At 50.8% G+C, this 27,437-nt stretch overlaps 1 protein-coding gene and 1 non-coding gene across 13 annotated transcripts; both read left to right on the top strand.

The window, feature by feature from the left end:
* The first annotated feature begins 1,656 nt into the window (after positions 1 to 1,656).
* LOC122373594 (nucleolar complex protein 3 homolog) lies at positions 1,657 to 26,111 on the top strand. 12 transcript variants are annotated; one of them, XM_043351829.1, is made up of 15 exons: positions 1,657 to 1,855; positions 12,259 to 12,484; positions 15,509 to 15,799; positions 16,311 to 16,404; positions 16,652 to 16,848; positions 17,150 to 17,352; positions 17,913 to 18,188; positions 18,991 to 19,182; positions 19,591 to 19,779; positions 20,061 to 20,242; positions 20,666 to 20,877; positions 21,884 to 22,065; positions 22,292 to 22,420; positions 24,546 to 24,643; positions 25,812 to 26,111. In XM_043351829.1, the coding sequence occupies exons 3-15, from the start codon at positions 15,529 to 15,531 to the stop codon at positions 26,071 to 26,073; spliced, it is 2,487 nt and encodes an 828-aa protein (XP_043207764.1). In that variant the 5' UTR covers positions 1,657 to 1,855; positions 12,259 to 12,484; positions 15,509 to 15,528; the 3' UTR covers positions 26,074 to 26,111. The 12 variants fall into 12 exon arrangements, with proteins under 12 accessions (XP_043207764.1, XP_043207759.1, XP_043207765.1 ...); XM_043351824.1 differs by having other exon boundaries at positions 12,259 to 12,472; XM_043351827.1 differs by lacking the exon at positions 1,657 to 1,855 and adding an exon at positions 10,149 to 10,486 and having other exon boundaries at positions 12,259 to 12,472.
* Positions 22,557 to 22,627, top strand: Trnag-gcc. The gene has a single exon. It is a non-coding gene; the product is annotated as a tRNA-Gly (tRNA).
* Positions 26,112 to 27,437: the final 1,326 nt, after the last annotated feature.

Raw genomic sequence — 27,437 nt, forward strand, 5'->3', positions numbered from 1 at the left:
CATTTTTTGGGCTAGCTGCTGTAATTTGTTGTGCACTGCGCAATAGTGGTAGTGTTTTGTCACTTGTCAAGTTGTCAGTTGTGCATGTTGCATGTTTCTCTTCCCTCGGCCCTCATTATCAGTTAAGTGGTGAATTGGCATCACTCAGTCTCCCCAGATCTCCATTGACTGTCTGTCAACCACCCAACTTGAGATGGTATTTGCTAATAGTGTCAGAAAAGAAGTGATTGTAGACATTTTTAGGGATATGAGCTCCGTTTCATGCGTGTTCCAGTTGTCATTTTGTCACATGTCCCATAGTGTAATAAATGGAAACTGTTGTTCCCTTTTGAAGGTACTCGCGGATGCAGAAAGCGTTGGGCCTAATTATTAAACGCACCCTCCTATCAGCGACGCACGAAATCGACAAATATCATCCTTTCTAGAACAGGAGGAAACGAAAACTTGTGAACATAGCTGTACCTACAACAGTGCATAAGGAATTGAAATTCTGGGAGTTTTTGAAATTCGGAGAAACTCATGTTGTCGACAGGTATGCCCCCTTGCACGTCAAAGACCGCCTAAAAAAACAAACGTCTACAAATGAAGGCAGTATTCGTATGTTCGTTGTAATTGCAGCAGCCTAGCAACATGCATTGCGGCCCGATGGCGAATTACACTCGTGCTCAAAAACTATGCCGGTAACTGCCAATGCACTTAGGTCATAGGTGAGGAGAGGAAGGGTTATGTCATATGTCAACATCATAGAAATGGCTTCATCTGAGCTGTGCCTATTGTACATAATTCAACCAATCTATGCATTTCGTTTCTTGCAATCTACTCATGCCTTCACTCCAGCTTCAGAGTAATCATCCCATATTGTACGTATTGATTTCTATGGCGGTTTGCAATTGCTAGCCGCGTCTCACCTCAGTTTGGTGGCCCCGCATCGGCCCACTCGGCCGCTCTAAAATTGACTTACGGAGGAGGATGGTGGCTTTTATTTTAGCTTCTCCGCTGACTGCGGGGAGCGCCGTCGCCGAGGTAGGAGCAATAATTAGCTTATGTTTGGGACTAATTTCCACGCTTAATTAACATTTTAATGTTATTTTTATTAATTCATGTTAATCTTTGATGCATTCTCTTTCTATTGATACCATCCACCGGTCTGAGAATTACTGCCTTGCTGCGTAAGGGCCGATAAAAGATCACGCTTTTAGGGGTATCTCTTCAACATGGGGCAGGAGCAATAAATAGAGCGCTCTAATTTTAGCTTATTTCCCTGGTATGTCACCAACTGATTTGCCAGACAAATCTCTACAAAATGTGTATCAATTCCCAAACTAAGTAATTGATCACATCAGTATTTCCAGTTTCCACACAATGTTTCATAATACTATTCTATGTTTATATAAAGAAACTCAAATAATCCACAAATTGTTATTGAAACACTCCCTCTTCAAGAATTCACAGCAATAACAGTACAAGTTCAGAAGCAAACAAACATTGCGCCAGATTTCGTATGAAACGCGCCATCGTCCTGAAGTTTCTACCACAGACGGTAGTTCAACCGCAGCCGTAGTGCGAAAACCCCTGCCCACCTTACCCCACGGCGGAGCTCGGGTGCAATTTGTAAATACGCCCACAAGCGTGGTGTGTGTTCATGTTGGGGCACAGCAATCCCGTTCGCAGTTACGGGAGAGGAAGGACGTGTTATCGCAAAGCTCTTGATTGTGATCGGCGAGGCCGGGAAGAAGGAAGAGGACTATTTAAGTCCAATTTGTTTTTGTTTATTCAATTCTTTTGGAGAAGCATCCATTTTTCTTTTTCTTCCATTTCGTTTTGATTAATTGTCGGGTGGAAGCTCGGCCACGTGGTGAGTCACAATCGCCTCAATGAGTGATTGGGATCCATTGCGGAAGTGTAGGCTGGTGTGTAAATGATGGGGATACCCAGAGCTACAAAGAGGTCTAGAGTAGATAACATGAGAGAGACCTTTTGGGGTGATGAGGACTCGGGATTATACCTGAGTGTCACCCTGAAGTCAGGGAGTCCGATCAAGGGCAAAGGCTGGCCTTGGGTTCAGACTTGCATTAGGGGCATCTTAGGAGGACAAGATCGAGTATCAAAGGCGACATTTCAGAATGATGGGAGTCTGTTGCTGAAAACAAAAAATGAAAGGCAATCTGACAGACTGCTGAAAGCGACAATGTTCGGAAGTGAGGAGTGCAGTGTTCAGAAAGCAGAGAAACTTAACACGAGCAAAGGCACTATCTATGCCTTTGACCTGACGGAACTTACCGAACAGGAGGTAGTGGGATGGCTCCAGGAGTTTGGAGTGGTTGGAGCGAAACGGGTGACAAGGAGGGTGGGAACTCACAGGGAAAACACCCCTCTGCTCATCCTGACATTTGACAAGCCAACGTGCCCAACACAACTACATTTTGATTATGTGTCCTATGAGGTGCGAAGGTACATTCCTAACCCTCTGCTCTGCAATCAGTGTGGCAAATATGGTCATGTTCAGGCCAAGTGCAAAAGTGTTGCGTTGTGTCTGAAGTGTGGGGGTGAGAAACATGAAGGGGACTGCTCCCCCAAATGCATTAACTGTACTTCTGATGACAGACACCCTTGTTACTCCCACGACTGCCCAGTCTGGAGAAAGGAAAAGGAGGTGTGTGAAATCAAAGTGACACAGGATATTTCATACGCTCATGCTCGGAGGGAGTATGAGAAAAAGCACCAAAGACCCACGACACCGGCATATTCTGCTATACTTCAGACATCACCGACCACACAGCAACAGAACCACCTGGATACCTCTTTGAGGGAGCGGGTTGATGTACTGGAAACAAAGGTGGATAAGATGCTGTCCCTTCTCAACAAACTGGCGAGTCAGGCAGGGGTTAACACCTCTGATGAGACACTCCAGATCCCAAACCGAGAACCTGAACTGAGAGACTGTGTCCCAACCCCTGCACAACCACCACGTGAGGTGGGAGATAGCATGGCTGAGGACAATCCCATTCCAGGTAGTGGGAATGGGAGTAGCCAAAAGGCCCAGGTCGTCGAAGAGACTGACACCTCTGATGACATGGACGATGGGGAAAGCCAAGAGATTGGTAGGAAGGGAGTGGAGTGGACCAAAGTGGACCGTTGTGGTAGACAACGTAGGAGTAGAGGTGGAGGAAAAGGCAAACATCCAACTTCCCAAATGCATCCCTCCTCTCATGAGGACACAAGAGGTAAACAGGTACCTCCCACAGTACAGGGTACAGAGAAACGAATGCCTAGTCTCACTAGGATGGTTCTCAAACCCACTTAGTAGAAGGTCAGTGTAGTATATTAACGTAAAGCAAGAATGAAATACGTAACGAAAGAGTTCAAATAAGCGCCAAAAGAACACATCAGCCTCGACCGGCCGCACCGCGCGCACTGTCTGACCCGACCGCCGCGCCGGTCAGCTCGGCGGGGTCACCGCGGTCGTGGCGGCTGCCGATTGGTCCGCGCGCTCGAGTCCGCGCCCGCGCTACTCGGCCGGCGCCGCCCGGCGCACACAGGCACGGCATGATGGAAAGTTCCCAACACAGGATCACGATACCACACTTTTCTCCCCCCTTAAACAAAGCGATCCGGCGCACGTACGACACGTCCACTACGCGTTCGATACGGCGAAGCCGGCTCCGAAGATGACGCCGACTCGTCACCCGCACGCTCGGTCGTCGTCGTCCCGGTTTCCGCCTGGTGATCTCCTCCAGCACGATGAACAGCACCATCGCCAGCGTCGCGAGGTAGGCTAGGCGCTGCGGCTGCTCCGGCGACGGACGACTGCTCCGACGTCACGTCACCAGTGGCAGCGCTGGCAGCGGCGTCGACTGCGATTGGCGCTCGCCGTCGCAGCCCGACGGTCGACGACGCAGCAGAGTCTGTGACTGGCTGACAGGGCAGGTCCACCTCGGCCTCCGGTACTCCAGTGCACTCAGGAGACGGTGCAGACCTGGGAAGATCGGGTGGTGAGCAGCGAGACAGGCGCTCCGCGTGGACACGCACTCCACCCTCCAGCTCATACGAAGCAGGTCCACGACGAGCAGTTACACGACACGGTGACGAGAAACGCGGGCGTCCTTTACGTGGCCGCGGCATCACCCGATACCGGACCCAGTCTCCCACCTGGATGGTCGGTGCACAGACCCGCTTCCTGTTGTCGAAGTGTCGCTTCATCTGGCGCTGCTTTCGGCTGACCCGTTGTCGCAAGGCGGCGTCTCCGGTGCTGCCACCTTCCGGTGCGACTGCGCTGTCCAGGTCCGTCCGCATCTGCCGGCCGTGGAGCAGCTCGGACGGGCTCCGGCCGGTCGTTCCGTGCGGCGTCGCTCGGTACGTGCGGAGGTAGGACTGCAGGTACTGTCGGCGGTCCACCGACTGCTGGTCCGCCATCTGGAGAGCAGATTTGATGTCACGATTCAAACGCTCTACAGCACCACTACCTGCAGGGTGATACGGTGACACTCTGACATGCTTGACACCATGCTTCTTCAGAAACTGTCCAAACTTCACAGATGTGAAGTGAGTACCGTTATCAGTGACAACCTCCCTTGGCCATCCCTCCCGTGACGTCACAGTCAGCAGAAAGTCAATGACAGCATCACTTGACGGTTCACGGACAAACGCCATCTCTGGCCATTTCGAGTAATAGTCTACGAGGACTATCGCATACCTTTGATTTGGTGGTCCTGTCATCGGGCCGATGAAGTCAAGTCCCACCTTATCCCAGGCTGCAGCTGGCAGGGGAACAGGACTGAGTGGCGCGAACCTCGTCTTCGCCGTCTTGTCGGCCACGATGCAGGCTGGGCACTCCTTGATGGTCGTCTCCACCGCTGCGTCCATTCCGGGCCACCAGAACAGCGCTCGAAGCCGCTGTTTGGTCCGGACGATGCCCTGGTGGGATTCATGCGCCAGCGTCAGCAACCGAGGTCTGAGCACAGTGGGAACCACGATCCGTTCACCACGCAAAATCAGCTCACCGTCGATAGCTAGCTCCTGCTTACAGCGGAAATACGGCCTGAGGACGTCATCAACATCACTGAAGCGACGGGGCCACTCCCGAGGGATCTGGTCCATCAGGGCCCTTACCTCAGCGTCTTCCCGTCCCGCTACTGCTAGCTCCTCACGGCTGACGGCTGACGTCTCGTCGGCGAGGCAGGCCACCAGCTCGGACTCGTCATCCTCGACCTCTTGCTCCGGTCCCGGCAGTCTGGAGAGGCCGTCAGACGGGTTCAGCTGGCCCTTGACGTGTTCCACTGCAAACGAGTAGTTCATCAGGCGCACCGCCCAGCGAGACATCCTCATGCCGGCACGACCAACACCCCTGACAGTCAACAGCGATTTCAAGGCAGCATGATCGGTACGTAGCACAAACTCTTGACCCCACAGATATTTGTGCCATTTTTCACAGGCCCAGACGCACGCTAACCCCTCACGCTCTGTGACACTGTACCTCCGTTGTGCAGCGTTGAGCGTGGACGAAGCGAAGGCGACGACTCTCTCGCCCTCAGGATGTACCTGGCTCAAGACGGCTCCCAAGCCGACATCACTGGCGTCCGTCGTGACAACGGTCGGCAGGCTGGGGTCGAACATCGACAGGGCGTCAGAGTCGAGGATCGCCTGCCGGACGTCGTTGAACGCCGCATCCATCTCTGGAGTCCAGGCGAACTCTGGAGCATCCTTCCTCAGCTGGCGTCTGAGAGACTCGACGCGGGTACTGTAACCTGGAACAAACTTACAGTAGAAGCCCAGGGAACCCAGCACAGCCTGCAGCTCCTTCTTCGACTTCGGCACCGCCAGGCTACGCAAGCCCTGGACGCGCTCAGACGACACGGAGATCCTGCCGTCAGTCACGGTGAAACCCAGGAAGTCCACCGACGTCACTCCGATCTTGCACTTCTGACGGTTCAGCGTGATGTTGTGGTCCTCCAGTCGCCGAAGAACCTGTTGGAGGTGGTCATCGTGCTCTTGCCGGCTGCCCCCAGTGACGATCACATCGTCGAGGTACACATGCACCCCTGGAACACCGGTCAGCACACACTCCATCAGCTTCTGGAAGCACTGCGGCATGCTCTTCAACCCAAAGCAGCATCTTCGATACCTCCAGGTCTGGCCGTCGTGGATGAACGCCGTCAGGTCCCTGGACGACTCGTGGAGCTCCAACTGGTGGTACGCCGACTTCATGTCTAGAGTCGACATGCACTTCGCACCACGCAGCTTCTCCAGCATCTCCTGCATGTCAGGAATTGGATGACCATTTGAGATGACAGCTCTGTTCACCTCAGACAAGTCGAGGCAAATCCGTAGACCTTTACCTCCCCTTTTACGGATGGCTACGATCGGTGAGAGCCATGGAGATGCAGCACGATCCACTCGCTCGATGATACCTTGCCACTCCAAGTCCTCCAGATGGGCACCTACCTCATCTCTCAGAGCGTACGGCATTGTCCTCAGCGGCAGCTGCACGGGGACGGCGTCAGGTCGAAGACGTACCTTGTGCACGTACCCTCGGATCGCTGGCAGCACCTGACTGCTCACCTGACAGACCACGTTGCCGTGACGCACGGTCAGTGCCAGCTGCTGCTGCAGGTCCCTGCCCATGAGTGGCAGCTGTCCCACCGCGACGTAGATGTCCGCGAGCACCTCTCCAGAGTCAGATCCACGTTCCACTGAGACAGCGGACCAGCTGGCCGCAGCTGAACGCTGCTGAAGTTCTGGTGGTAGAGCCTCGCTGGAATGATGCTTACCGCAGAACCGGTGTCGACTAGCATCCTCACTGGGTGTCTGTTGATGGTCACGGTGTAGTACGGACATGGCACCTCACGAACAGCATTGACATCTTGGGCAGACACTGACAGAATTTGCACAGCATCGACACTCTTACTCTGGTTGGGACAACAGTTGCTGAAGTGGCCCAGAGACCCACACTTCCAACACTTCTGAGACTTGGCTCGACAGACTTTATCCTTAGCCCAGTGGCCCTTCATACCACACGCCCGACATGTCCCAGACTTCCCACCTGCAAGCTGTTTCTGTGGTGTCCTCCGCGCTGGGGCGCTGTTCCGGCGTCCGGCGAACGCGACCTCCACTGGTGCTGGTGACTGGAAGCTCACGGTGCCCTGCAGCAAGGCCTTCCGCTGCAGACCACGATCGTGCGCGGCGGCCAGTTCCTCCAGTTGGGAGAGGGTCAGTCGGTCAGTCATGATCAGTTTGTCACGTAACGGATCAGACATGCATCCTTCAATGAAAGCATCGCGCAGCATTTCATCAGTCAGTTCCCCAAAATTACATTTTGCGACTGCCTCCCTCAGGTTTGCCAGAAAAATGACATTGGACTCTCCATGACGCTGCTTAATCTGTCGAAACTGCAAACGTGCCGAACGAACATCAGCGTCACTGGCAAACAGTTTCTTGAGAACGCTTACGGCCTTATCAAAACGTAGGTGCGTTCCGGAATGATCATCAGACACGCTACCTTCGCTCTTAAGGTCAGCATCGTCAACTGAGACTGCAGCGCGGTACAGACGACGTGCCTCTGCACCGACAGATGTCAACAGAAACGCCGTCCTGCGGAGGTCAGGCCAATCAGACCACCCGCTGGCCTCACCGTACATGATGAAGTCCTCGAACCACGCCTGCCAGTTACCAGGACGCTGTCCCGGCTTGGAGAGGAACTCCGGCGGAGCTGGTGCCTGATACATCTTGATATCTTGAGCGCTATTAACTTAATTCTTGATCCTCGTCGCCAATGTAGTATATTAACGTAAAGCAAGAATGAAATACGTAACGAAAGAGTTCAAATAAGCGCCAAAAGAACACATCAGCCTCGACCGGCCGCACCGCGCGCACTGTCTGACCCGACCGCCGCGCCGGTCAGCTCGGCGGGGTCACCGCGGTCGTGGCGGCTGCCGATTGGTCCGCGCGCTCGAGTCCGCGCCCGCGCTACTCGGCCGGCGCCGCCCGGCGCACACAGGCACGGCATGATGGAAAGTTCCCAACACAGGATCACGATACCACAGTCAGGCAGTAGAAAGACCAAATATAGTGCAGAGTATCTATATGTTTTTAGTGCTGTATTGCGCCATGTTTGATGGCGCATATGGCACTGAGTGCTACATACAGCACACTGATGGTGTACACAATCCATTTTTGCTCACATTATTGAAGTTTTAGTTTGAAGTGGTATCTATTTATTTTATGATCAGTTACACCTTCAGTTTTTCTCATGGGTCTTAGCTTCCTACAATGGAATGCACGAGGGCTCATTGGCAAATGGGCCGAGGCAAAACCCATGTTCATGCATGGTAACTTCAGCCTCATATGTATTCAAGAGACTCATTTCATCATGAATGACAGGTATACTTTTCGACTACCTGGTTTTTCTGCGTATCATGGATACTCACGTCAGGGAGGACGAGGTGGAGGAGTGTCGATTTATGTGTCAAACAGGTTATCACATTTTCAGGTAGACGTGCACACCACATTACAGGCAGTGGTATGCTCAATACGGGTCCAAAACCGTCGAATTGCTGTGTGTTCGTTGTACTTACCACCAAATGAGACTTTCTCTTTTACTGAGCTGGATCAGCTGATCAAAGAGCTTCCTAAGCCCTTTGTCATCTGCACGGATGCTAATAGCAAACATATGATGTGGGGTAGCCAAATAAATGATGCTCGAGGAAATATCTGGATGGATGTGATCAACCTGAATATGCTGTGTGTTTTGAACGATGGGCAGCCCACTAGAATAGACGACTTTACAGGCAACGAGTCGTTTATTGACTTAACTGTTACAACAAGCGATATTGCACCCATGATGGAATGGAATACTGACAAGGACCTCCACTCAAGTGACCATTTCCCCGTACTTATCAGAATGGGCTCTGATACTGGCCCACCACCTCCAATTGTTCCACCTCTGTTTCTAGGTTGGAATATTAAACGAGCAGACTGGACTGAGTTTCAGAGACACTATTCTTTTAAGTTTGATAGTAGCAATGGCGTTGACAATTGTGACAACATGGTGGCAGCAATGATGGAAACGGCTACACAATTTATTCCCACCCGCAACTGTAACTCTAAATACCAATGCCCATGGTGGAATGACCAATGCCGAAACGCCATTAGGGAGAGACGGCGTGCTCAGAACCGGATGAGGAGAGACCCATACTCTGAGTTCCTGCGAATTGAATATCGTCGTGCCAAAGCAAAGGCTCATCGCACAGTTCGTGAGGCACAGGTAACTGCATGGAGGGAGTTCATATCTATGTTTAATCACCGAACACCAATGAAGAAGCTGTGGGAAACGCTTCGGAAATTCAATTACAAGGGTCGCATATCCCGACAATACCCGGTACTGTTTGAAAATGACGCCACAATCGATGATCCTCTTGAGGTTGCTAATACGTTTGGACGTTTCTTTGCCGGACTGAGTGGCCGTTCTATGTACTCTGAAGCATTTTTACTAAGAGAACGGACACTCATTGATACCATGCCAGACTTTGGGAATGAGAACACCGAAGACTATAACAAAGAGTTTTCATTCTCTGAACTAACTAAGGCGATATCTCGATCAGGCTCTACGTCAGTTGGGCCGGACAAAGTGCACTACGAATTTTTTAGACACATGGATGATGGGCAATTACGAGAACTGTTGGCGCTTTTCAACTTTTTATGGTTGAACAATGTTTTCCCACAAACATGGAAACATTCGTATGTTGTTCCTATATTGAAGCCGGGTAAGGACTGTAATAAAGTCAAATCATACCGCCCAATCCAGCTAACATCTGTTTTGTGTAAACTGATGGAAAGAATGATCGGGAAAAGACTTAGCTGGTACTTAGAAAGGTATTGCCTACTATCTAGGTTTCAGAGTGCTTTTCGGGAGAACAGGAGCACAATGGACCACTTGCTACGACTGGAGTCACAGATTCGAGATGGATTTCTCCATCACAGCACCACAATAGGGATTTTTCTCGATTTAAAATCGGCATACAACATGGTGTCTCCTACTGTGCTCTTGCATCGCCTTTTTGACATGGGTTTTCGAGGACACCTGATGTACTTTGTCCAATCGTACCTAAGTCGTCGAACGTTTCAGGTTCGATGTGGTGCGTTATCGGACACATTCACTCAAGAATATGGACTTGTGCAGGGTGGGGTGCTTTCGCCATTGCTTTTCAACATTGCTATCAACTCGATGTTTGATGATATCCCTCGAGGTGTCTCGTATGCCATCTATGCTGACGATTGCACGATTTGGACACAGGGTCGACAATTACCTCAACTGTTTCACAAAAGTCAGCAGGCTCTGCACAAAGTTGGGGAATGGGCGCTTAACAATGGATTTTCTTTCTCGGCAGAAAAATCTACAGCGGTCATGTTCAGACGTGGATTAAAACATGTTGACTTGGAATCTTACCCCACACTTGTTATCAACAATGCAAACATTCCTTTTGCTGAGCAGGTGAGATACCTGGGAGTTCTGCTAGACAGCAAACTCAACTTTAGAGCGCATGTAGAGTATACTAAAGCGAGGGCGCAGAAACGAATCGCTCTTCTTAAATGCATATCAGGTAAATCGTTTGGCGCTGATCGAGTGATTCTCCTTCGAATGTATAAAGCTTTAATTCGTCCAATCCTCGAATATGCTGCAGTGATATTAGATGGGCCGGGCAGTCGCATTATTGATTCACTTGAGTGCGTGCAAAACACAGCACTACGTATCGCGACTGGAGCGCTACGTTCCAGCCCTGTACGGTCGTTGCAGGTTGACACTAACGTGGTTCCTCTCAGCCTCAGGAGGCAAGACCTATCACTTAGATATTATCTCAAGGTACAGGGAGACATTCGACATCCATGTCACAAATTGGTTGATATGGAGAGCAACCAACACGTGTATGAAGGGATATCCGAACACTATATGAAAAGGATTTCTGGATTCCCTGTATCACAAAGGTTGTCCACAATGTGCCGGGAACTTGGTCTCCGAATACCAGTAAACACGGTGAACTCACGTGGACTGATATCTCCCTGGCTCTTACCCGACGTCACCACTGTGATGTTACTCGATGGCACGAGACACAGGACAGAAACTGACATTCATGTAGCGTTCCAAGAGGTGCTTGCACAATATCCAGGGTTTCGGAGATTCTATACTGACGGCTCCAAGATTGACGGATCGACTGGCTGTGCTTTTACAGTGAACAATGCTTTCTTTTCACACAAACTGGATCCGTGGATGTCAGTGTTTACTGCGGAGTTGGTGGCAATTCGCGAAGCACTTCGATTCATTTCGAATCATCGGGTTGACAAAGCAATGATCTGTTCGGACTCGCAATCCGCGATACGTGCTATAGCGTCTCACAATCGTGAACATTGCATTGTTATAGAGATTTCTGAGATTCTCTACCAGCTTTCACGTGACCGATGCCAATGTATTTTTCTGTGGATACCAGGACACAGCGGTGTAGCAGGCAATGTCAGAGCCGATCATTGGGCCAGACTGTCTCACCAGAAACCGAATGTCACGCATGTTAATGTAGGGTACAGAGAGTTTCTGCCTATGGTTCGTAAGAGTATCAAAGACAAGTTCGCTGAGCTATGGCATGATTACCGCCCGACACTCCTTAAAGAGATTAAGCCAAATGTCGGCCAATGGATGTCTAGTTCTCGCAGAAACCGCAGGGAAGAAATCATACTGACTAGGATGCGAATAGGGCATACTCATCTTACTCATAGACATATTCTCGATCGCGAACCACCACCGATATGTGACCGTTGCCGATGTCCACTTGACGTTCCGCACATCTTGCTGCATTGTCGGAAATTCTGTGCCGAAAGATGGAACCTGGAAACAGAATGTCGCATATCCAATGTCCAGATGAGTGTTGCATCTCTACTGGGAAATGAATTTCCCTTGATCACGGATGCGGTGTTTGCATATCTTACTGAATGCAATGTTGCTCAGAGATTGTGAGACGATGTGATGTTGTGATGTCAAACATGTGACTTTGGCGAACTACTTAGAGTGAGTGTTATCGACGACAATTGCTCTCTATTGACTGTTTTTGCAGTGTATTTCGATTATAGTTAGTTTTCACCCCAAAGTAGTTCTTTCAGAATCTATCGTATTTAGACCACCTCTCTTGGTCTATGTAGCCTAGTTGAAACCTCAGTAGTGTAACCATCAGGATGCCACAACTATGGCTGAAAACTAACCACTTCTGTCTTCTGCAGAAATCTTCATCGCTACATCCTCCCAAAGCAAGTTCACACCACGGCTATACCTATCCTAAATCCGTAACCCTGCTTAGTCACCCTGCTTAGTTCCCTTTACCCACAAAGAAGAAGAGAAGAAGAAGAAAGACTGTCATCAAAAGAAGTTGGACGCAAGAGCCAAGTTGCTACGCGCCCTAACCCACAACAACAACAACAACAACGTTCATGTTGGGTGTGTGAGATGGTGAGAGTGTGAGAGAAGCCGGATAAATATAATTTGTGAGTTGTGACCCGTGATTATAAGCAAATATTCTATATTGGGGGCGAGTGGGTTGAAAAATAATTTCTATTTCGTGTCCTCATTACAGGCTTCCAATATGTTCTGGTCGTGTTATCATATCGATATCCCATACATACACTGGCTATTTTACATGGTAGGCACTGGCACGCGGCGTTGATAAATCGATTTCAAAATTCAATCTCGATGAATCTTGGTGGCTGGTTTGGTGGACTTTCGTGGGAGGTAAATGGGTGGCATGTATTTTGAGACTGCAACACAAATTGTGGCGCTTTTTAATAATTTTATTTTAGATTATTTTAGGTTGTAAATTATTAGATTTTGTAAGCTATACCTACATTTTTAAACTTGTTAATTTTCCAGTAATTCAGGGACTTTCGCTGTTGTATGACCTGCGGCCACCTCTCCAAATCAGCCACCTGAATCTTGAACAAGTTTTTGTTTTAAAAAATCTGGTCTGGCCGTCTTCAAGTGGGAAAAATGAAAAAGCCATCAGCTTATGAACTTAACTAGGTATTTTATCTACTCTACCCTCACAGGCACAGTCTCAATTTGAGTAATTTCAACTATTATTACCTTTAGACTTTCAGAAGTTTCACGTGGCTGTGGAATTTGAGTTGACAGTTTTGGTTTTTGTCTTGGTGACTGTGAGTCCAAGTTTGACTCAAGGCTTCCATTTTAAGATACACTCAAAGTTGAAACAGAGGTAACTTATGTCTTCCAGTTTGGCGAACAGTCTATAAATTGGACTGTTTAGTGCACTAGCCAGGTCACTGGCCTGAGTCCTATTCTCCAGTGACCTCATAGTGACTTCCCATGGTTTGTGGTTAAAACAGTTTTGTCCTTGTCCTTGTTGGCAGTGGCGGATCCAAGGGGGGGGTCACATGGGTCATGGCCCCCCCTTGAGGCCCGGGGGCCCAAAGACCTGCCAGGGGCACCACCGGCCTATCAGAGGTATCACAGTCCTGACAGGGGCACCACAGGACCGCCAGGGGCACCACAGGCCTAGCAGGGACACCACGGGCCTGGTACCCCTGGGCCCTGACAGGACTGTAACGCCCCTGACAAGCCTGAAGTGTCCCCGGCAGGCACGTGGTGGCCCTGACAGGCCTGAGGCGCCCCTGCAAGGCCGGCAGTGCCCCTGGCAGGCCTGTGGTGTCCATGGCAGGCCTGTGGTGCCCTTGCTAGGCCTCTGGTGCCCCTGACAGGCTTGTAATGCCCCTGGAAGGACTGTGGTGCCCCTGGGCCCTGACAAGCCTGAGGTGCCCCTGACAGGCCAGTGGTGCCCTTGCTAGGCCTGTGGTGCCCCTGGCAGGCCTCTGGTGCCCCTGACAGGCTTGCGGTGCCCTTGGAAGGACTGTGGTGTCCCTGGGCCCTGACAAGCCTGAGGTGCCCCTGACAGGCCCGTGGTGCCCTTGTTAGACCTGTGGTGCCCCTGGCAGGCCTCTGGTGCCCTTGCTAGGCCGCTGGTACCCCTGCGCCCGGAGAGGACTGGTGCCCCTGAAAAGTCTGAAGTGCCCCTCGGCAGGGCCGTGGTGCCCCTGACAGGCCCAAGGTGCCCCTGCGAGGCCGGTGGTGCCCCTGGCAGACCTCTGGTGCCCCTGGCAGGTCTGTGGTGCCCCTGGCAGGTCTGTGGCGCCCCTGGCAGACCTGTGTTGACTGGTGCCCCTGCTAGGTCGCTGGTGCCCCTCACAGACCTGTGGTGCCCCTGGGCCTTGACAAGCCTGAGATGCCTGGCTATGACAGGCTCGTGGTGCCCCTGATAGACCAGTGGTGCCCTTGCTAGGCCTGTAGTGCCCCTGGCAGGCCTCTGGTGCCCCTGCTACCCCTGCGCACGGAGAGGACTATGGTGCCCCTGAAAAGCCTGAAGTGCCTCTCGACAGGCCCGTGGTGCCCCTGGGCCCTGACAGGCCCAAGTTACCCCTGCGAGGTCGGTGGTGCTCCTGGCAGGCCTCTGGTGCCCCTGGCAGGTCTGTGGTGCACCTGGCAGGCCTGTGTTGACTGGTGCCCCTGCAAGGCCGCTGGTGCCCCTCACAGGCCTGCGGTGTCCCTGGAAGGACTGTGGTGCCCCTGCCCCTAGGGGTGCTCATGGGCCCAACAGGCCCGTTGTGCCCCTGACAGGCCTGTCGTGTATACTTGCTAGACCTGTGGTGCCCCTGCTTCCTGGCAGGCCTGTGGTGCCCCTGGCGGGCTTGTGGCGCCCCTACAAGGCCGTAGGTGCCCCTGACAGGTTTGTGGTGTCCCTGGAAGGACTTTGGTGCCCCTGACAAGCCTGAAGTGTCAAGAACAGACCCTTTAGACGCCAGGGTCAAGTTCGTCGGACTGACAACGATTTGCTTACCTGATAACGTTCCTGGTAAGTACTCACTACTCAGCATCCACAACATATATACACATAGCACATTCATATATACTTGCTTACAATTGGTAAATGTGGTTGTGGCTAAGAGTTAAGATACTGACTAAAAATAAAAAATAAAGATGAAAAAACTGAAAATGGGGGCACCACCAAAATGAAGTGGACGAAATCCGTTGAGTTTTTAATTTTGGGTATAGGTAGAGGCACCACTTCGATTCATGACCCTCCCCTTGGAGTTTTCCTGGATCCGCCCCTGCTTGTTGGTCATCTAGGTTTCATCTAGGAGCCTGGATATAATCCCACCAGCTCAGCAAGAGGTGACACGGGGTTGGACATAGCCACATTTAATGTGACAAAAGAGGGCACACAGAAATTGCAGTCCTAAGTTGATGCAGAGTGATAAGTAACCATTGAATATATGATGCATCCCATGTGGTGCAAGCATGCATTATATCACAAACTTTTGTTATTTTAATGAACAAATTGATTTATTAGCTATACCAGATTTTGGTTTGACATTTATCTGGCTTTGGGTCCTTATAGACAATACCTATCCTGCTAAATTCAAATGCAGATTAGATCAACCATAAGACAAAATCTTGCTTCCACAGAAACTCATTCCATTTCAACTATGATGAAGAAGAAAGGCAAGAAATCCATCCTTCCTAAATCAAAGAAATCTCAGAGCTCTGGGAAAGCCAAGCATGGGCGTCCGCCTGGCGGCGCCCCACGGCGGCCGGGCGGCGCGGCGAAGGGCGGCGGCCGGCGGCAGCGGCGCGCGCCGGCGGACGGTGCTGACGACGAGCTGCAGCAGCGTCAGCAGCGGATCGAGGAGCTGCGCCGCTCACTGGGCATGCCGGCCCGCGCGGCACGCGCCGGCGCCGAGCGGCCAGGAGGACCAGGTGAGGCCGGGGGGGGGGGGGGGAAGCAATGTCGGGAGATGTGGGAGGGACGTGACCTGGTGACGTCAGTTGTAATTTGACCTGCTACGGAGGTGACCTGATTATGTGGTGTAATGTAACCCCAACCCGTGAGACGTTCGGGTAGTTTAGTTTGTTGACTGATGACCAGTATAGTTATTGATTGATGACTGATTAACTTGGGTAATCGTTTTACCTTAAATCTTTTAGAATTAGAGACCAAGGTCCATACAAAACGCTGGACACTCGTATCAAAAACTCCCGTGCAAGATCAGTAACACTATCATATTGAGAGCCTGAGTAAGGCCAACAACAAGTGAACCATTGTGCATTCCATGTTGATGCATTTAGAACATGGTACATCGATTGTGATGCAACATTTATATATTTTCACAGCATGATAATAGGTGCTCCGATTGCTGCACATATTTGACATACAGTAGTGGCGGTCGTTATATCGCTGAACCAGTATTTACGCGGGTTTTGTTTGCAGACGCTCCCTCCGATGAAGTGGACACGGAGGGCCTGGAGCACCTGCTAAAGGCTGCCAAACGCGGTCACATCTCTCTAATGGAGGACGAGGACAGGTGAGATAAGACGCATCCCAACGCTGAAAAAAGGGGCGAACACTGCCAATGTACCAATTGCTGCTCGATTGGTTTGTTTTGTTTTATTTATTTTCTCACTTATGATAGTCTGTGGGTTGCATATCACTTATCAATCTTACTACAAGAAATCCTACTTGAATGTGTGAAGAAAATGCAGTTATAATTGATGAGCTGCAGCCAGTTATTCCTGTCATATAACCGCCTTACAAAACCCGTCTGGGCGCAGCGGCGAGGAGGGAGCGGCGGACGGTGCCGGGCCGGGCCGGAGGAAGCGGCCGCGCGCCGAGGACTCCTCCTCCTCAGAGGACGAGGACGAGGAGCGCGAGTATGAGCAGGAGCCGCGCTCCTTCCCCGTCGTCCGCGACCTGCTGCCCATCAAAACCAAGGTCGGCGTCGTCAAACGCAAGATGCTCGTCAAAACTCGTGAGTAACAGCTCCACTATGGTGATGTGGTACTTAGAAGCGCAGTTTTGACGTGATTTAAAGCGGGACAATATGTGCTCCTTATTGGGGGCTGCAACTGTGGAATGCGACACAAATAACATTTTTCTCCTCGTTTCGATGTTATGTTCTCCAAGCTTATGAGCACGACCCGTTTTTTTCTTTTAACTTCATTACATTCTTTCATTCAGCTAACTGCGATCACTCGACCACACTCCACCGCGAACCCACACAGCTCTTCAGCCGAATACTGGTCGTTTGATGAACGCGCTCCTCTTCCCAGCCGAGGACCCGGACCGTCCTCAGGAGGAGGAGCAGGACGCTCAGGAGGAGGGGGAGGAGGACACCCAGGCCGCTCCTCCGCCGCCGGCTGACGCTACCCGCAGCGTGGCCGAAATCTACGCCGAGCGCAGGGCAAAGATCGACGCGGCAAAGCTGCGCATCGGACTGCTGTCACGTGCCCTGCTGGAGACGCCTCAGGAGAAGGTGAGGCGATTTACGTCACTCGTTTTATCCTGCTACTTGACTGCGGGTGTCTTCCACCTACACTCATCGTGACACTGTCCGTCGTTTTTTTTTTTTTTTTTTTACTGTCGGCTGGTTAACGTCCTTTTTGGATCGCTGAGTTTTACCGGGCTAAAAGGATGACTGAACTCCGCAATGCTTCAACGACGAGCAGCGGAGGCTAAAACCCAAGCGATTCTCTAAAGGCGACCTGTACCGCCTTTTCGGCCTAATGTGCCTTTGCAGCTCATCCGCTGTGACAGTATAACATCTTCTCTTCTCAGTTCGACAACCTGTACCGGCTGCTGGACCTGCTGTGACGTGACGCCCCGTTCCTGTCCGCTCTCAGTTCGACAACCTGTACCGGCTGCTGGACCTGCTGTGACGTGACGCCCCGTTCCTGTCCGCTCTCAGTTCGACAACCTGTACCGTCTGCTGGACCTGCTGTGACGTGACGCCCCGTTCCTCTCCGCTCTCAGTTCGACAACCTGTACCGTCTGCTGGACCTGCTGTGTGACACTGTAACGTCCCGTTCCTCTCAGTTCGACAACCTGTACCGTCTGCTGGACCTGCTCGCGGAGCGCGACCCGGCGGTGATGGTGACGGTGCGGAAGTACGCGGCCGCCTCGCTGCTGGAGGTGTTCAAGGACCTGCTGCCCGGCTACCGACTCCAGGAGCACGACCTCACGCAGAAGCTGAAGAAAGAGACGATCGCCACGTACAAGTACGAGAACGCGCTCATTAACTCGTACAAAAAGTACCTCATCAAGCTGGAGGAGTACACCAAGGCGCTCGGCTCCGATCAGACGCCACTCAAGGTAAGGAGACGGGGCGACGGAACCATCGCGGAATGCTGAGTTTAGGGGCAAGACGACTCATCAGCAGACATGTGCATGGATCCGAGAAAATGGATCTGGGATCTGATCTCACGGATCCTGATCTCGGATCCGTCGGGATGATAGATCCAGCTCTGTAATTTATCGAGAGATCCATAGGGATCACATATCCGAGTCTCATTTTTTGCTTGAGATCCGGTGAGATCATAGATCCTCACTTATTTTTTGATAACACATATATCCCAAAAAAGCACTTGATTCAACTCACAAACGTTCTGCTGTAGTGATTTCATGTGATCGCACGTCATAATCCATAGTTTTGTGTCACTAATTGGCATAGAAACCCTTTAAAACATGGTTTCAAATGTGGTGCATGGTGGGATCCACTCAGATCATAGATCCATGTTCTTAATTTATCGTCAGATCATATGAGATCATAGATCCAAGATGTATTTTTCACGCCGGATCCGGTGGGATCATAGATCACAACCTGTACTTTGCTTCGATATCCACTGAGATCATAGATCCATCACTCGGATCCATGCACATGTCTGCTCATCAGTATCTTCGTCGATAAGTAAATAGTGTTTAATCTTGCAATGTTGCAGCTTATTTCGTTTGTTTTATAAGTATCAGCGCATAAATACAAGTAAATAATATTTGTTTTTTATGTTGATAGTGCTAGCTGGTGAATGGATTTATTGTAGTGCAATGTTTTTTTTCATGAATATCGTGGTGTCACATTTTCCCTTTTTGTGCTTAGTTTTTTTCCTCCGGCCGGCAGGGCCTTGCGATGTTCTGCCTGGACTGCATGTGCCAGTGTCTGGTGCGGTTCCGCGACTTCAACTTCGCGTCGAACCTGGTGGGCGCACTGGTGCCGCACACCTCCCACCGGGACGAGGCGGTGCGCGCGGCGGTATCGGCAGCCATCCGGACAGTGTTTGCCGAGGACCGGTCGGCAGAGCGGACGCTGGAGGTGAGGAGAAGGACCGCTCAGTAGAGCGGGCTGCAGAGGGTGGGACAGAGCTGCTGAGCAGGGAGAACGCTCGAGGCGAGAGAGGAAGGAGGAGGGGCAGTCAGGCGGCTGAGCTGTTCGATATTTTATCTTGTTGAAGTCGTAGTTGCCTGTGGCATTACTGCTAAACATGATTATGAATTTATGAACTGCATGCAATTAGCTTGCTGCTCCCTTTCTGTAACGACTCAATGAGAGCAGAGCCTTTGTTATTACGTCGGGGAAAATTATCGATGATTGCGGACTCGTAGAGCAGTATCTGCCAAACCGCTGGTGACTGAAGTCGTTTCCAATCAGCCATCACCCTGCCTCCTCTAGCCCCACCTCCCGTCACCAGTCTGACCCTATTACCCCGACTCCGCCCGTCAGATTGTCCGTAAGCTCAGCCAACTGATCAAGGCCAAGCAGTTCGACTGCCGACGCGACATCACCGATCTGTTCCTGGCGCTGCGCATCAAGAACGTCGACCTGGACCGGGAGCGGGACGCAGACGCCAAGGCCAAGAAGTTCATGAACTTCAAGGAGAAGCTGAAGGCCATGTCCCGCAAGGAGCGGAAGGTATGTGGTAGTGGTACGGGATCTGAGTTATCTTAGCGTTTCCGGTTTAGTAGTGAGTTTATGATTTAGCCAGGAAATGTGGGGCCTCAATGCTGTATTAGTAAAGCTACATAATAATCTAGTAGCACTGTTAACCATTATTCTTAATCAATCTCTGAGACATTTGGTCCCTGCCAAAAACTCTGTGGTATTTCATATCATTTACTTAATTGCCCCTTGTTATCAATCTCCATCCCCCTCTTTTCCCGTGCTCACTGCCCGTCGCTCGGTGCCGTCCGCAGCGCTCCAAGAAGCTGGAGGCCCTGGAGCGCGAGCTGATGGCCACGCGGGCCGAGGAGAACAAGCAGGACAAGCAGAAGCGGCACTCGGAGATCCTCACCGTCGTCTTCACCGTCTACTTTAAGATCCTGCGTCAACTGCCCCGCTCGGCGCTGATGTCGTCAGTGCTGGAGGGACTGGCCAAGTGAGTGGCGCGGCGGCACGGAGACGGTTTGTAACGGGATGAATAGGGCTAGATGGGAGAGGTGAACTGGGCTGGGTATGCTTTGTTTTGTAGGCTGTCCTCATTTTGTTGTATTATCTAGCCATCCCGTCCATTCAAACGCATATCCTAATCGCATTTATGGCCAACCCATCGATTATTGCTAATCATTCGTGTTTTTGCATTTTAATAATTATGCATCTATTATCCAAATGCCTCAATCAATTAGTTTGGTACATGTCATTTTTTCCACTCATTGTCGAATTTTCATTCCCTCACCTTTACAGTGAATATAACAACCTTTCAAATATTGATATCTTGTCGCGCTAAGCTCCCGGTAAGCGAAATCCCGCCCTCATGCGTTCACATCGCACTCTAACCACACTGTCCTTCCTCTGGTCACAGGTTCGCTCACATGATCAACGTGGACTTTTTCCACGACCTGGTGGACAGTTTCCACGGCCTGCTGGCCTCGGGCACCCTGCAGACCACGCGTCAGGTGCTGCTCTGCGTGCAGACCGTGTTTGTCATGCTCTCCGGACAGGGAGAAGCCATCAACATCGACCCGCAGCGCTTCTACGGCCACTGCTACCGGGCCCTCAACGACGTCTGTCTAGGTGGGTTGGGACCTCGCCTAACGCACAGTGATGTCTTCCTTGGTGGGTTGGGATAGGTGGGACCGGGTGGTCGGGTTGGGCCGTGCTTCCAGTGCTGGATCCTTGATGAGAGCCCACCCACAGGGTATCGGCTTGTGCAGCGAACTCCAGAATAATATAGATAATCGTCTCAAAAGTAGCCGTCTTGGCTCACGTCGTCTGACTCACTTCGTTTTATTCAGGTTTTCTCCACATAGAGCTGGCTTAAAAACTGTTGAATTTAATTTAACTATGTCATTATCTGATCTTCCGGCTGACACGAAATGTTTTGCGAAAGGAGCAGTGAGGCAGAGCGCCCTATTCCCTCAAGTTCGGCTGCTCACAGACCATAACACGCCCCTCTGTCGCGTCCCGCGGGGTCGATGGCTCGGGGGAGCGGCTACCCCCCCCCCCCCCCTCCCCCGGACCAGGGGAGTGCTCGGGCACCCTCACCCCCGTCCCGGACTGTAGCTGTGACACATCAAACAGACTCCAGTTTGGTCGATTGCTTCCTGCCATTTCCCCTGCACTTACGCGATCGCGACTAACGCCAACCGCTTTGGCGTAGATTGTATTGTGGGTCCACCACCTTCCGATTACTGCTTGTACAGTACAATAACCTTTGAGCTCCTACGTATGTGTGAAGGCTGTTCAATGTTAATCAATCGCCATTCGCCACTTATGTTTTCTATTTTCGTTGCCGTTTCTATGTGCGATGTTCCACGAGTTTGCCGAGCTCGGTTATCTGACATCATCCCACTTCCGCCGTGGTGTTTGTTTCGTCAGTATAACCAAGATTACTTTACTACTCAGTATAACCGGGTGCGCTGCGCCAGATGCAGCTTTATACCCCCTCCCTCCCCTGCCTGACCTCGCCGGCAGCCTAGTCCCTAACCTCCCCAGACTGACTCCCCTGCCCTCCGCTCCCCAGACTGACTCCCCTCCCCTCCGCTCCCCAGACTGACTCCCCCTCCCCTCCGCTCCCCAGAGGACACTAGTGACGAGTTCCGGATCGCGCTCTCCTCCCTGGACGTAATGCTGATCCGACGCCGCAAGAAAATCTCCCCGCAGCGGGTCCTCTCGTTCACCAAGCGGCTGGCGTCGCTGGCTCTGAGGGCGCCCCACCCGGCCGCCGCCGCCGCACTCATGATGATCAGGGCTCTCTCCATGGTGAGGAAGGGGCTGGCGTTAGTGGGAGGCTGGGGAGGGAAGAATGTTTGTGTTTTGGCTATTTGGAATGTTCCCTAGTTTTTTTTTGGGGGGGGGGGGTCTACATTGGATTTCCGCATTTTATTTAGTTCGTCGAAGCTAGTTGACAAGCGACGAGCAATGGAATAGTCTGTCTGTGGCCACGTTCTATTGGCTGTCTCTCTGACTGTTCCACTGCTCGTGCCAGGTGCACTCGTGTACGAGCCGCCTGCTGGACACGGAGTCGGTGGCCAGCGGTCTGTACCGGCCCGAGGTCGATGACCCCGAGTACTGCGGCGCCGGCAACACCCTGCTCTACGAGCTCACTGCACTCCGGGTGAGTCCCAGCGGGTCAGACCTTAGCACCACGTGGTGGGCAGCGATCCCTCAGTGGGCGTCATCGGGCTATTACGATGGGAGCCATGATTGGTGGTCTCTTTGATCTATTTTGAATTTGGGAGGCAACATCGTAAGCATCGGTGGTTCAGTGGTAGAATGCTCGCCTGCCACGCGGGCGGCCCGGGTTCGATTCCCGGCCGATGCATTTTCGACTGGCTCGTCAGGAGTTTTGTGGCTGCATACGGCCTTGGCTGCGTCTACCGCTTATCTCGGCGATAGAGCTTACCCGACTATTTTACATAGTTACAAAGCATCACAAGTCTGCAGTGGCAGGCGGTCAACCCATACGGAGCTCTTCAGTGAATCAGATTTTGGCGCCGTTCTGCCCAACTGAAATTGTTTCCATATAATTGTTTCAAGTTGTGCAAATCCTATTTTTTCCTAGCCGTGTGTTTCATAATTGTTTATTTTGCTATTACGGCAACGGCAACCATTTAGTCCATGGACTGGCATGTTTGCCGACATAATGCATCCTTGGTTGTGCCAATTACCCTAGTCACAGACTTCTCTATATTGCCCTAGCCTTATGTCGGTGAGGCACGGGCTATTTCTGGGAAGTGCGTCGCGCTCCCCCTCGGTGGCGCACACATTGTGGCGTGTCGGGCTGTCCGGTCGAACTCGAGCTCTGTGGAAACTGTGTGTGGAACCTGCTGTGCCGCGAGGGTACCGGGCAGGACGTACCCCCTCCTCCCCATGTGTAGCCTATCCTCCGTCAGGTCGGTAAGCCACCGCGATCGATACGGACCGAGGTGATTGGGTCGGCTATGGAGCCTCGTTCCCAATGGTTATAGCCTTGACACGGCACCGAATGGCCATTTATAAACAAATTCTGCTGACCGTCCATCAAAGTCGTGTTTCATTGTGACATAGACTTCTGATGAACGATTTTCAGCTGCATGTTTCGCGGCTGACGGTGTCGGTGTCATGACACCCCGCAGTTTTCGTGGGGTGCATGCAGTGTCATTAATCAGTGGCACCGTCGCTGCGAGTCCACCGATAACTACTGGAGTCCATCAATAAATATCGCCGGCCCGGAGCCCATCAATAACCACCGCCGTCCCGGAGCCTTCCACCAATAACTACCGGAGTCCACCAATAACCACCGGAGTCCACCAATAACTACCGCCGTACCGGAGCCTTCCACCAATAACTACCGGAGTCCACCAATAACTACCGCCGTAGCGGAGCCTTCCACCAATAACTACCGGAGTCCACCAATAACTACCGGAGTCCACCAATAACTACCGCCCCGGAGTCCACCAATAACTACCGCAGTCCGGGAGCCCCGACCAATAACTACCGGAGTCCCGGAGCCCAACCGATAACTATTAACTACCACCGTCCTGGAGCCCCGACCAATAACTACCGGAGTCCACCAATAACTACCGTCCCGGAGCTCACCAATAACTACCGCCGTCCCGGAGCCTTCCACCAATAACTACCGGAGTCCACCAATTACTTCTGGAGCCCACCAATAACTACCGTCCCGGAGTCCACCAATGACTACCGCCATCCCGGAGTCCACCAAGAACTACCGCTGACTCGGAGCCCTTAGGCTTAGTCCGACCGATACACGCTGCCCGCTACTGACCTGACGGCTTCTTATAGTGTGTCCGGCGTCAATAGTTTGCTATTTTATCATATCGCCTTCCTGTAGTGAGTGCTGTACGGCAGTGCAGAATGTTCTTTGGACGTCTTTCGTGCAGACACTTTTCGAATATTTTATAGAAGCAGTCTCAAGGATATTTAGTTAATAGTTCATATTAAATCAGAATTGTGCATTTCATTTGTCTTCGCTCGCCTCTGGTAGTTTTTTTTTTTTGAGTGATGGTAAGAAATTGAATAAAACGCGCTCTTATACATTTCTCGGTATTTATTCCTAGGTCGCCATTTTCTACTGGCTGCTTCGGAATCGGAAAGGCGTATTGGTACTACAGAGTATAGAGCATGCTATAAAAATGTGTTCCTCCAAATTATGCTGGCTGCCCCCATTCTATGTTTTCCGTGCCTTATGCACTGCTGCTACATTCAGTCACGGTTTATTTCCCGTACGGTGCCCTCAGCGAAGCTACCATCAGCCGGTGCGCACTCTGGCCGCCCACGTGATGCTCTCGTGTCCAGTGCAGGGCGACTTCGCGCTGCCGGCCGCCCTTCGTCAGCAGTGAGTTATTAGTGATGTATGAAGGGTTTAGATAATTACAACCAAGTCTAACGTAAAAGATAAACTTGCAAACCATTGTATTGCTTTGTATTATTTTTTAAATATAAATTATATTATGCTTCGTCGTTTTAATAATGGTGTGATCCGCTGGCCTTTTTACTTCTTGTAGTTCCCTTGGACCCTTAACCCTGTTAGTGGCAGGCTCCTGGCTACCCCATATTAGTGGCAGGGGGGGCTGTTTACGACCCCCCCCCCCTTGATATCTCGAGATCTAACCGGCCGATTTTCAAAATTCAAACGGCATTCGATTTGGCTCAACGAGATCTACATTTCTAAAAAAATAAAATTATAAAATGTCAATAGGGGGGTAGAGGGGGGTAAAAACGGGCAAATTGCAGATACATTTTAGACTGTTTATCACGGCCAGGTTTCTGAACCAATCTTAACGCAACTTTTGCCGATCGATAGAGAATGAACCAGGAATTCACATGGATCCTAAAAATATGCATTTTCAAAAATCATAGGCGGATACAGATCATTGAGATTGGGGGTACACAAAAAGTATAGTAAATAAGGTTTTTGTTGGTACTGTTTCTAAAAAGGGTGGCAATGGTCTTGTTATGTTACAATTTTCTTATGAGAGAACGACTAAAATTGTATTGGTCATGCATAGGCGGTGTCAGGGCACCATGTTGGGAGGTAAAAAATAACCCCCCTTTTTGGACGCCTGGATCCGCCTATTATAGCAAAAACGTGTCAAAAGAGGATGCACAATAACTTTGTATATGTTATCACATGATACCTTTCATTCACTGTTCGTAAAACTGGTGCAGCATCGTGATCTTCGCCCAAATGACTCGCTTCACGAATAGGACCCCCAATTCCCAGTGCTCTGGAGCCGCCCCTGGTAAAGTTATGAACTTGAAATTTTCAGGGAATGTGCCCAATTTAGTTTTAGGAAAAGTCAGAAAATTTCAGCATCGTAGCTTCAGCGGTTTCGGAGATATTCCCGAAAAACCTGAGGGGTGGATAAAAACAACCCCCCCCCTGCCACTAATAGGGTTAAACGCGTTTGTTTTATTTTACATTATGTCTATTTTTACTGATAGGTATATTTAATGTGTCGCCTGAGGCACGTTGACCGCACCACGGCTCCTACTCTCTCCAGGTCTGCGACGGACATCCTGGACATGTACAGCACTGCCGAGATGCGCTTCACGCCGGCCGTCACGCCGCCCTCCATTGTGAAGAAGCGCTCCCGCAAGGCGCGGCCGGCCGCCGCCGGCGACTCGCAGTGGCTCCTGGACCAGGAGACGGCGGCCGGCAGGGCCTCCGAGGCGCGCGTCGACTTTGCCTCGTGTCTGCGGGCAGATAGTACCGGAACTGCCTGTGCCGGGGTGTCAGGGAGACCAGAGTGGCCGCCGGGCTGACGGTGTTACGAATTGTGAATACAGATATTGTGGGAACCGAAACTGTTTGGTCTGCAGGCAGGTGAAGAAGGGCTTGATGGCGGGAAGTTTACATATTCATCTTTTTTGTTTGAATGCTTTGTCCGCCAAATTCATGTGATGGGAAGACCAATGCGATTATATTTCAGACGAAACGATTGTATGCATACTGGTAATAACGTTTCATTTTTCACTTCTGTCATCTGAAGAAACATATTTGAGGCAAAGACAAAAATTAAAAAGCAGTCGAAACAATGCATGGATCGCATGGAATTCAGTTTGAATTTTGCGACATTTGGTCTGCGTCATTAATGATGTATGCAACACTGAGTACCCTGCAATATGTCCATAAAGTTAGCGTCGTATTCGTATTCGGATTCAAATTCGAGTAATGATTTCGCTCAAAATTGGCATACAGATAGCCCATGGCACGCTGAGTTCGAAAATGGTGACCTTTTTTTCCTAGGTCAAACCGTTTGACCTTGAGAGGTCAAAATACTGCGTACCCTGTAGAATCTTTGTTTATGGTCCGATTTGAAAAATTCGACCACCAGTGTGTTCGTCTCATCGAGAAGCAGTAGCACATTCAAAAAAATCCGAGGTCAAGGTCATAGGTCAAGGTCAAGGTCACTTTAAAAAACGCCGTACCCTATAAAATCTTCATTTTTGGAGCTATCGGAAAATTTCGGCCACCACTGTGTTCGTCATCGAGAAGCAGTAGCACATTCGAAAAAATCCGAGGTCAAGGTCATAGGTCAAGGTCAAGGTCACTTTAAACGTTAATTTTAGTCCCCGTACCCTGTAGAATCTTTCTTTATGGTCCGATTTAAAAATTTCGGCCACCACTGTGTTCGTCTCATCGAGAAGCAGTAGCACATTCGAAAAAATCCGAGGTCAAGGTCATAGGTCAAGGTCAAGGTCACTTTAAACGTTAATTTTAGTCCCCGTACCCTGTAGTCTTTGTTTATGGTCCGATTTGAAAATTTCGGCCACCACTGTGTTCGTATCATCGAGATGCAGTAGCACATTCGAAAAAATCCGAGGTCAAGGTCATAGGTCAAGGTCAAGGTCACTTCAAACGTTAATTTTAGTCCCCGTACCCTGTAGAATCTTTGTTTATGGTCCGATTTAAAAATTTCGGCCACCACTGTGTTCGTCTCATCGAGAAGCAGTAGCACATTTGAAAAAAATCCGAGGTCAAGGTCATAGGTCAAGGTCAAGGTCACTTTAAACATTAATTTTAGTCCCCGTACCCTGTAGAATCTTTGTTTATGGTCCGATTTGAAAATTTCGGCCACCACTGTGTTCGTCTCATCGAGAAGCAGTAGCACATTCGAAAAAATCCG

Source organism: Amphibalanus amphitrite, unplaced genomic scaffold (assembly GCF_019059575.1).
Source record: "Amphibalanus amphitrite isolate SeventyFive unplaced genomic scaffold, NRLGWU_Aamphi_draft 001520F_arrow, whole genome shotgun sequence".
Lineage (NCBI taxonomy): Eukaryota > Metazoa > Arthropoda > Thecostraca > Balanomorpha > Balanidae > Amphibalanus > Amphibalanus amphitrite.

What these genes read in the sequence shown, in the direction of transcription:
- LOC122373594 (XM_043351824.1), top strand. An exon ending in CGAGCGGCCAGGAGGACCAG is followed by an intron (nt 15,800 to 16,310) that starts GTGAGGCCGGGG and finishes TTTTGTTTGCAG; the next exon opens with ACGCTCCCTCCGATGAAGTG. An exon ending in ACGAGCTCACTGCACTCCGG is followed by an intron (nt 22,421 to 24,545) that starts GTGAGTCCCAGC and finishes CGGTGCCCTCAG; the next exon opens with CGAAGCTACCATCAGCCGGT.